The sequence below is a fragment of the Labrus mixtus genome, chromosome 3 (assembly GCF_963584025.1).
Source record: "Labrus mixtus chromosome 3, fLabMix1.1, whole genome shotgun sequence".
NCBI lineage: Eukaryota > Metazoa > Chordata > Actinopteri > Labriformes > Labridae > Labrus > Labrus mixtus.
The window spans coordinates 25,926,491-25,937,886 of NC_083614.1; the positions used below are offsets into that span (position 1 = coordinate 25,926,491).

General features: G+C 41.5%; 1 protein-coding gene across 1 annotated transcript; it reads left to right on the top strand.

The window, feature by feature from the left end:
- The first annotated feature begins 4,759 nt into the window (after positions 1–4,759).
- LOC132968681 (forkhead box protein F2-like) lies at positions 4,760–9,004 on the top strand. Its single transcript, XM_061034269.1, has 2 exons — positions 4,760–6,253; positions 8,305–9,004. Exons 1-2 carry the CDS (start codon positions 5,278–5,280, stop codon positions 8,475–8,477), a joined length of 1,149 nt encoding a protein of 382 aa, XP_060890252.1. The 5' UTR covers positions 4,760–5,277; the 3' UTR covers positions 8,478–9,004.
- The last annotated feature ends 2,392 nt before the right edge of the window (positions 9,005–11,396 follow it).

Here is an 11,396-nt window from a genome sequence, read left to right on the forward strand (position 1 = left end):
ATATTTAGGGATTAAATCGAACATACAGCCGAAGGGGCTCCTCTTATGTATCGACTCATACATGATCTCAGTGTATATTCACATGTTTAAAGAAATATGACGAAGATTTTTAAGTATTTTAGTTGTTTGTCAAGACCAAAGTATACCCTTACCTAACTGTCTAGAAAGACACTAAAAACATCGAGTAGTGAAATAATTGTTACGCGAGGATATAACTTTGAGACTTAACATTTCAAACAGGATTTACAAAATCTACTCTGCCATATATGAGGCTTCAAGATTCAAGATTGTATTTTGTATTTGTCACACGCTCATACAGATGTGCAGTGAAATGTAACGACTGTACAAGGCCATGCAATAAACACTCACAAATGACTAATACATATATACAGTAAATGTGGAAATATAACGTAAAATTAAAAAAATAATAATTAAATATACAGTCATCTCATCAAAATCAAGAATTAAAAACTGATATTTTACTGAAATATTCTTGTTGTGGTTATTATTACATGATGTTGGTGATATTAAAATGTTATGTGTATATATTTGATTAAAATCTTAGTATGAATAATCCCACAGAGACTGCTCCAATGAACATTTACTGGGAATTATCCTCACGTTGTGTTTCATGTGAGGATAATTCCCATTAACTGTTCATTGGAGCAGCTTCTGGTGTGTGCGGACTTTGACTTACTCTATCTTTGGATTTGTTTTTTTATCCAGCACCCAGTACTCAAATACTCGGAAGTGCGTGCTGTTTGATATTTGTGTACGAATAATCCCACAGACAGGCTTTGTTGTGTAACCGTTTAAAAACACTGAAAATGAAATTAAAAAGAGTGAACAAAGATTGAGGTGTTGTGTGAAATGTGTCCGCATCAAAACACGAATACCAGTTTTGGATTCACATACAACATGTTCACACTGACATTCACTGACACACGGACACATTACGCACACACATCCCTGCAGCTTGTTTACTGTCCGTGTCCGCAGGAGGCCAAAGCTGCTGTCCGCGGTCCTGAAACAGACCCCGGACTCATCAAGCATCTTAAACTAACGAGGCATCTTCATCTAAATACTCTGGGCAACATGTTCTCGTGATATTCATGGTCTTAATGTCACATTTTTCATCGTTTATCTTAAAAGGTAAATGTTAATCTTGATATCTTCCTAAACCCTCAGACCACATCTCACCTTCTTCATGGACAGTCTCCTCACAATCACCACAGGTAATAAGAAATACTGAAAATAATGTAATGTGCATTAACATGATTTAGAAATGATCTCATGTGCCGGAGAGCTACAACACTCTCAGGACAATAACAAGTGAAGTGTTGTATTATACAGAGTATCCTGTTATATGTTAGAAGGTTTATTCTTTTTCAAATTAATATTCACTGAATTAAAAAAAGTTTATTTTGCTGCTCTTATATCTTTTTTGTTTCTCTTATATTTCTTTAAAAAACATTATTAAGGCTGACTCAATGAGCATGAAAAGTCTAAAGTCCTGTACTGTGGGTGTGTAAATAGCAATAAAAAAGAAATCATTGTAGCTAATGGTTTTCCATCATTTTGTGTTGTTCACAGTTCTGGTTTGGCTTGTTTATGTATCCAGCGAGATAACTATTGGTCAGACTGTTTCATGCACAGATGTGTCTGCCAAATAATACGCCTTTGTTTTATCGGCTGTAGAATCCGTAAGGAGATCTCATTTTCAAACGAAGGCCTCTCTGCATTCCACAAGGACACCGTAATACACAAAGGGATGCAATGTAAAGCGAGTGCATATTCTTCATTATTAAAAAAAAAAAAACATCAACAAACCCTTTAAACGCTGACGATTGGATATTACAGTCAAGGACCAAAACTAAGCATTTTTTTTTTTTTTTTAAATCAAGAAATAATTGAATGCTGGAGTTGAAGATATACATTTTCTAAAGCAGATGAATTCATTTTAACGTAGGGCTGCATCTGCACATTTCAAAACCAGAGAGTTACAGCATATGACAGTGTTTTTATAATATTTTGTGAGTGGCTCTTAACTGAACACAGGCCTGTTTTCTACGTCCCTCACGCACACATCGCTGTGTTTATCCACACACATGTTGCAGCAGCAGCACACCGCTGTGAGGTCTGTTCTCGGATCAGTCTCACAGGTGACAGGTGAGCCTCCTTTTCAGGGACAATGCTGCAACCTGCAGGTGAAACGTCGGAATAACACACCTGTCTGCGGGGCAGTCACGTGGCTCCAATCCTCGCAGACAGCATCCCCACTTTGTTGACATCCTGGTTGACGTGACGCGCGTCCTTCGTGTTTATAAACAACCATTTTCTTTTAATTCTCTGCACGAACATATGGACCAGGTGCACAGCATGCAGACAGGTTTCAGGGACCGACTGCTGATCGAATAAGGCCCTCGGTGTTATGAAACCAAACTTTAAGGCAGCAGGCACAATGTTAGGAAGTCCAAACAGTCTGTCACTCCGGCAAACTGAACCGCGCCTGACCTCCAGACTCCCGGGGAGGCAGCTCAGGAAACACAGTCAGAGCAGCAAGAAAGCCCGAGCAGGCGAGAGAATGTGATTCTGTTAAAAAGAGCTGAACTCAGTGTTTGTTGTTGTTTTATTTTTTATGCATTCTGTTTATAACCGGCCTGTAAGAGCTGTAAAAAAAAAACATGGAGCATTTAAGACAGCCTTTATTATAATTTTACCTAACCATTGTTTGTTTTTTGTTTTTTTGAAAAGGCTTGTTTTAAAATCTGTATTGATGGTTATTTTATTAAGAAATATAGCTTCCCAATTCTATATATTTTTTGTAATTTGATTCATTCAAATATAATGTAGTTTTAGGCCGTAGCTATTTTGTTGTAAAATGGCCTGAAATAGGTTACCCGAGGTCAAGCAGCCAGACAAACATTTTCTCTAAATCTTTATATATTTTATGGGGAATAAACAACATATTTCAGCCTAAATATGAAAACAAACAGACTGCCTGGTTGAGTCGGCAGAGGGCTCATATCGGGCCTCCAGTCGAGCCTGTTCTCCAAAGACAAACTCCTCGATGAAAAACACCTCTGAATAGCTTTCGTGGCGGCTGCTGATCACTTGAGATTTGCAAAAGGCTAAATTAGGAGCTCATATGATCCCGGTGCGTAAAAACACCGAGCCGGAGCGCCTTCTTCAAAGCCTCCCAGAACAAAGATCCCTCTGCAGGCCAAGGCATCCTGATCGCCGCGGGGGTCATAAGTTTTGATGTCGCAGGAAATTTCTGGGGGCCGTAAAGATCCACACAACTGCCGTCTGTGTGTGTGTGTGTGTGTGTGTGTGTGTGTGTGTGTGTGTGTGTGTGTGTGTGTGTCACGGTGGAAAATGATTTTATCCGCACATCCTTTGTTGCGCAAAGTGCAAGAGGTTATTGTTGGTGGTTATTGTTTGGAAAATCCTCCAGGCTATATCTAAACTTAAAAGGTTGTGTCGGCAATCACGTGCGCAGATCTGAGTGTGTGAAATGAAATGTGTAAATATGAAACTAGATTTTTCTGCTCTCATTATTTGTTTTTATCTCCTTCGAGCTGCACAGTTGACGTGTGTGGTATTAAAAAGAAAACAATAAAAACGCACCATATTATAAGACTAGCCTACAATTACACAGAAGAAAAAAAAGCCCATGCACGGTTGTAAATTAAAAAAAATATAAGAATCTAAATTGTGTCAAACATGCAAAAGCTCAACAATGACGCTTTCCTTTTAGCAAGAGCCGCAAAGCCCAGTGCCTTGTTGCCCTTCAAAGCTCAATGATCTCCGCTCCGTCGCAGCACGGATGTTGATATTACCTTTATGGGATATATAACTCCATCATGTTGGACAAATCTGTGTGTGATGTCTCCATAGGGGAGGAAACTGTCGACGCCCGCTCGCCTAATTTCGCTTTTCTCTCTCTAATGAACGCGGGGCCCATGGGACCGGCTCTGGCCCGGGGCGGTAAGCTGACACTGGCGCGCTGTGTGTGGTATCCAGGGCCGGGCTTGATGGAAAAAGCCTGCTTCCACTCATGTCAAAGTCATTTACTCAGAGCAACCCCCCGCTTACACACGCACGGCAAAGACCACCACCTCTCCATCTCTCACACTCCTCGCCCCAGCCCGGCACCGCGACAGTTTGTTTTTGTTATCCTCTGGACCAGTTTGGGAGGAAATTATGAGCAAAATAATACAAATAACACAAGATGGTGCGTTTTTTTGTTTCTGAACAGCGATGCGCTTGGGTTCTATCTGCAGCAGATCTCTTGCAGGCCCCCCAGTGAATGTTTTGGGCGTTATGGTTTAAATTGCAATCTAGACTGTTTTTTGCATATTGTGGAAGTTTATTCGTGTCAGTAAAAATATGTGATCTAAGGCATATCAGGCTGAAATCACAGCTCCAACATGCAGGACCGGAGGGGGGGGGGGGGGGGGGGGGGAAGCTCGTTTTTTAACTTGTGCGTCTGGCGTGTGGCGCTGTTGATTGGGATGTCTGGGGGAGGTTTGATAGATGGCTTAATTGCGTGTAGTCCGAGCTGGGAGAGAAGGAGTGGGAGGAGGGGGGTGGGGGGAGGAGGAGGAGGGGGAGAGGAGACGAAGAGAGGAGAGAATAAGGGGCTTTAACGCTGCTGAGAACGGTAAATGGACTTGGGCCAAATTTGGCAGGAGGGTGGAGGGGTGGGGGCTCTTTTCGTCACTGATTTGAGGGAGATTTGCAGACGCAGAGTGCGGATGAGGAGAAGGGGTGGGGGGGCTCTCACAGAGGGAACAAAGATTTATGAAATGATAGGTGGTTGAGCTTTGTTTGGTTGGACTGTTGCGCGCAATAAGTCAGGGGTTTTCGTGTTTCCTCTACTTGAGTGACTATTAAGGCGCTCGATGGCCACCCGGCGCACCACTTAGCGCCGCCGTGACACCCAGTGGAGCCTCTGTGTCCTGGACACTCCGTCTCCAGTGGATAAGCAGCTCCCCCCACTCTCTCTTCCTCTTCCTCTCTCTGTCAGTGCGTACTCGCCGTGCGTTCTGCATGCGTCAGGGGAGCACCGTGCGTAACGGAAGAGTCGTGCGTAACAGGAGACAGATTCCACTCCATTTTGCGCCTGGGTTCTGAGGACCACTGGTGGTGTTACACTCACTTGCACGGACATTGACCGCTGGATCCCGATATATTTCTCTTCTTAAACATCTCCCGGCTCGTCTTCTCTCCCTCCCTCTCTTCACTCTACGCCAGTCGTACGTCAGAGCTGACATGACGACCGAGACCCCTCAGCAGCAGCTGGACCCACCGCCTCCTCTGAGATCCAGCCCGGCGTCAGGCGTCCTGCACCCCGCCATGCTGAGCCCACAAGCCGCCTCAGAAAGTTCGTCCAGCGCCATTAAAGGAAAGAAGACGAGCTCTGGTTTACGGCGACCGGAAAAGCCTCCGTACTCCTACATCGCTCTCATCGTGATGGCAATCCAGAGCTCCCCCACCAAACGCCTGACCCTTAGTGAGATATACCAGTTTCTTCAGGCTCGCTTTCCGTTCTTCAGGGGCTCATATCAGGGCTGGAAGAATTCGGTCCGGCATAATTTGTCTCTGAACGAGTGCTTTATCAAGCTGCCCAAAGGGCTGGGCAGGCCGGGGAAAGGCCACTACTGGACCATCGATCCGGGCAGTGAGTTCATGTTCGAGGAGGGCTCGTTTCGTCGCAGACCTAGAGGCTTCAGGCGAAAATGTCAAGCTCTGAAGCCCATGTACCGGATGATGAACGGGATAGGATTCGGCACATCCATCCTTCCGCAGAGTTTTGACTTCCAGGCTCCCTCAGCCACCCTCGCCTGTCACAGCAACGGCTACAACTTGGACATGATGAGCAATTCAATGGCCGGTGGTTACGACGGACTGAGCGGCGGCCACCACGTACCCCACATGTCCCCGAGCCCCGGGTCCACGTACATGGCGAGCTGTCCAGTGCCGCCTAACGGGGATTACGGACCGGACAGCAGCAGCAGCCCCGTGCCCTCCTCTCCGGCCATGGCCAGCGCGCTGGACGGTCATTCCCCGTACGCCAGTACGTCCGCACACTGGGCGTCCTCCGGCGGGTCTCCCTATATCAAACAGCAGCCTCTCGCCTCAAGCAGCCCGGCATCCTCCGGGTTACACTCCGGCATGTCTCCATACTCCCTGGAGCAGAGTTATCTCCACCAGAACAGCAGGGACAGCCACTCCAGCGACATTTCAGGTACCAATCGGCTCATTCTGGGGATGATGTTTTTTGGGATTTCTTAAAATTAAATGGATAATAACTTGTAAAAAAAATAATATTCATAATTCACACACCACACCTTCAGATAGGTTGCTTTATGTCAAGATTTAATTTCTGTCTCCTGCAGTGTCTGGTGACAATTTGAAATATCTTTTTCCTGCGTAAAATCAAACTAAAAGAAGAACACTTTCGTTAAAATAACTGATGTTTAGATTCAGCATGGTCGTGCTTATTTAAAGGAAAATAAGGGCACATATGAGTTTGTATATTTGTGCATGGCGAGCAATCAAAATAGATTCTCTTTATAATAAACATAATCATGTTTTAATTGTATTTCCCCCAGTTAGGCTACTTCTTAGCGTTCACTAAGCTAATCTTTTGAGGCTGACGTTAACAATTATTATAAACAATACTAATAATAATAACTTTACTTATATATTAACTGTAAAAACAGATGTTTACAAAATGATTTGACAGACAAAGCAATAAGTAAAAAATCATTTTAATTTATTAAGAATGTTGCACTAAATGTTAATTAGATAATGAAACCGTCCAGCTGTATTTCCCTTCAACTTTCTTAATTTAAAATAAACACAAAACACTTGTGCCTTCCAACAGACTTACGAGAAAATTGCTCTTTTTAGTTCTTTAAGGCCCAAATATAAGAAGAAAGTTATACAGTAGGTGCTGCTAAGGTGTGATATGCAGGATGAGTTTTTACTCCAAAGCCTGCAGGATATTCTAACCCACATCTGTGCGAGTTTTCACGGGATATTCTGCCTAATAATCAGATTAAGAAAAGCAGCTATTTAGTGATTCTCCTCCCCTGTTCACGCTCATTTACTTTAACACAACACGCGGAGGCTTTACGAAAGTCTGGGGATTTCACCGAGGCGAGGAACCATGCTGGAGCCGCGAAAGGCTCCCAGAGGTTAACCAAACAAAGACTGTGCAGGTCGGACCACACCGGCGGAGGATTTGAAACCACCAGAGACGGAAGGCCTTGTTAAACTTTACGCAGCGTCTTAATTGAGCCTGTAGGATGAATGTGCCGGTGTGAGCGGCGCAGGGTCAGACACTGTACTGACAGTCACAGAGGGCTATGTAGGGCAGAGAGCTGTGGCCCCGGAGGATAAAGCCTGCTGTCTTCCCCCTGAAAACAGACACATCTGGAGTCCTTATGACCTTGACGCAGCTTCAGCCTCCCCATTTATTTTTCTCTTTCTGGAAATAGAGGCTCACTTACAGACACTAAATGACGCGGAGTCTGATTGAAAGATTTTTTTTAAAGGTTTGGGGGAAATTACGCACGTAGTTTTTCTCATTTGATGCAGCTGAGGAATAAAATAATAAACCGTATTTGTGTTTATATTATAGCCTTTACAATACGAATGAATGGAAGGTATTGCTCCTTCATACTGTGCAACATGTAGTTCAGTAAATCGTAAAATAGTTCTAATCTTATGAAGGTTAATAATTTATTCTTTACTTCATGAATGCGTATTCTTAAGAATTAAAATAGTGACAGTAAATTGTCCCATCTTCCCACTAAAGTAGATTATGTTCGTTTTTAAAGCCTGTAGAACAATTCAGACACATTTTACAATTATTCTAAAGCATTTATATTTTTGTTTTTGTTTTTATTTACTCTGTAAAGGGACCCTGCACACTTTATTTTATACATGCATGATAAATGTGATCAGCTGATATGTTGCGTTAACCAGGAGGCTGATTTACATTTTGCAGATCACACAAGAGTCATTAGTCCACATTTTAAATCAGAATCGAAGTGATCGTAATGTTTTTGCAGGTTATGAAAAACACCAGTTTTATTTTGACTAAAAACTGCATGTTAAACTCTGTTTCCGGTTCAAACAAACTTAAAACATCCCACGTGCTGCTTTGTGCAGGGTCGTGTAGGTTCCCTAAAATAATAAAAATCTATGTATAATAATTACTGATGTATTTATTTGTTTGCACACATGTTTAACCTCTCTCTCTCTCTCTCCCTCTCTGTGTGTCTGCAGTGGGGATCCCGCGCTATCAAAGCCACTCTTCAGTGTGCGACAGGAAAGATTTCGTGTTAAACTTTAACGGCATCTCCTCCTTCCACCCGTCGGCCAGTGGATCCTACTATCACCATCACCACCACCACCACCCGCAGAGCGTGTGTCAGGACATCAAACCCTGCGTCATGTGAGCGCGCGCCCTGCTCTGGACTCCAAAAGAGACAGGCACGAGAGAAGAACCGACGGTCACAGTCAAACTGCAGCTCCGTCACAACACAGCAGACTTTTATTTTGTACGTATTTTTTTGAATGTTTTGGAGGATTCTACCAGGATGTATCGAGGTGTGTGTTTGCCTCCTACATGCAGCCAAAGATGCTTTTTCTCTCTCTTGTTTTTTGGACTTTACATTGAAGGAAATGAATGAAGAAACCCCAGAGGCCTTAAGAAAAACCACTTTGCCTATATGAACCCTGACACGCATTTTCTTCTTCAAAATACGTTTCAGAAAAACGCCTTTTTTTAAAAATGTGTTTGCTCTTGTAAGACGTGCAAACATTTTATATTCTATGTAACTATCCTATTAGAGTAACTACACACGTGACGCTACGAACATGAACTGCAACAAACCCTTGCACTTATTGTATAACCTCCCTGCCTACTTTTTTTGTTTTGTCTTGTAAAAGGTTTCAATAAAGCTGATTTATATTTTAGGCTACATTCAGACAGACTTCAGTCTTTACCTGCGGGACTCATCCAGGAAAAAAAAAACTTCCTCCATTTAGGATCAAGGAAGTTGCATAAAGCAGATACTCATGATTGCATATCAAATGTTGCTTTCCAGTGATGGAAAGTGCGTTAACTTAATTAGAGATACTTCTATTTGAGTGGTTCCATTTCCTGCTACTATACTCTTACTAATTTATGAGGCAGCTGGAGTTTATCACACAAAACCGAAATCCCTCCAAACAGCTCAAACATTTAAATCCTACTCACGTGATATAAGGAAATACGTTTTATCTCATCATGTACTTTTCATATTAGAGTTAATTTTAGTGTGAGACTGAAGGTTTTAAATGCAGAGCTTTTACTTAATATGAACCATTCTTAATTTGATTTATGACAACTTATAAATGATCTAAATTCTTCTTCAAACAGTGTTGATCAGAATTTTGTTTTAATTTTTTCTATTGAAGATAAATGAGGTTCAGTGACAAAACAGCATGGCGATAGTTTGTGCAATAGATTTAAAAATGTCTGCCTTGAATCTTGTGATTCAGTGAGAAAAACCTTGAACTGGTCCGTCAATAATCACATGAACAGAGTCATTAAAATGTGACATTTCCATTATTTTTACACTGAAAATAACTTCAATCCAAGCAAGAGTTTGAGTCTCAATTTCTAGTCAAGAATATCTCATTACCCTCATTATAAGCCACACTTAGCAGACAAGGCAAGGTACAAATCTTATTTCAAGTTATAAATCACAAAAAATGGCCTGCAGTGCTCATAACAAGTTTAATTTTAAATCTGCCAAAAGAGCAAGAACATAGGACTTGTTAGACGCATGCTTGAAATGAGATGTATCTCAGTTAACAAATCTTTTTTCACTACACTACACCCATCAGCGTATCTGTTTTGTTTTATCTAGTTTGACCTTTTTTCTGTTTTTTATGTGGAAGTAAGATGTTTGTCTGGACATGTCAGGTGATCGTGGCTCAAAATAAGTGTAATTAGATTTTTTAAATTAGAATTCAGACAAACACACTCGCTTAGCTGTGAGCTCTTGTAGTGTGTAGTTTGAGGTTTGGTGGAGTTGTGATTATTATGCAGCTTTTGCATTACTGAGAAAAGTATCAGATCCTTTAACAAAATTAGTAAAGCTCCTTTTTTTCTCTTTTTCATTTCATGCTCAGGGGAGATTTAACATTCAAATAGAGTAGCATCATATTTGGTGAGAAAGAAAGGAGTAAAGACGGTCAAATATTGCGGTTAATCCTGGCGAGGAAATAGAAAATAAAAGGCTGATATACAGTCAGACATCAGTTCATATCTGCACAATTCATACAAAGTGATGATCAAGTTTATACATAAACATGAGTTGTATTTTATTTTATAACAAAGCTGTAACAAAGGAGCAAAATAGCAAAGCTTGTAAGAAAATATCTATTATATATTTAATTGTTAAACTTCCTTATGAGTAAATATTCTCCATTAGTAAAACATCTTAGTAAATCTAAGTATAACATGAAAAAGTTCTTACAGGCTCAAATGTTCATGTTAGGGGGAGTAGCTTTTTTCATATATAATTGATATACTTTATATTTTCATGTATTTGCAGGATGTTTCATACAGTACAGTTAAAGTGTATGTTATGTGTATTCTGTTGGGAAGTTTAATCTCAAGCAGCGACTCATATGAACAGATTCTCATTTGTTCTGTGAGTAAAGTCATCGCTGTCTTATTAATATAGTGGAGCAAAACAGAAAGTATTTTCTTTGAAATGTGACTGCAGTGAAGCTGCATTATAAGATAACATTAATTAGAAATGCTCAAGTAAAGTATGCAAACCTCTCCATTGTGTTAAGGTTAGGAGATCCTATGAAGCAGGATTATAGGATTAAAACCACACACGTTAGATATGAGACCTTCAAGATCCTTTAAAAAGTTTTATACGGGAGTGGAAAGTTTTTGTTTTGGGAGAAGCCAATTCCTCCAAAATCGGATGCTTTTGACTTCCACATTTCCCATGTTTCTCCAGCCTCCTCCAGCCTTGTCCAACGCAGCATCCTGATGCTGTTATTTTCCATGTGCACGTCCAGGGTTGCAACATCTGAAGACGCCACATAAACAAATGAAAAGACAGAGAGCCTGCATGTCTATGGAAATGCAACAAAGTGGTATTTTTAGAGTGCGGTAAACAGATCAGACTCTCGGAGAGAGAAAGAGAGAGAGAGAGGGCTGCCTCGTCACACAAACACAGAGCTGAGACTGCTGCTCTTGTGTTGTCCACATGAGCTGTTTAGTCATGATTCACATGCAGCATCTCTCTAAAACTAACATATGCAAATAAAGCTTTGGCAGAGGCAGCTCCTTATTGGGTCACTGACAT

What these genes read in the sequence shown, in the direction of transcription:
- LOC132968681 (XM_061034269.1), top strand. Translation starts at nt 5,278, where the DNA reads ATGACGACCGAGACCCCTCAGCAGCAGCTGGACCCACCGCCTCCTCTG. An exon ending in CCACTCCAGCGACATTTCAG is followed by an intron (nt 6,254 to 8,304) that starts GTACCAATCGGC and finishes GTGTGTCTGCAG; the next exon opens with TGGGGATCCCGCGCTATCAA.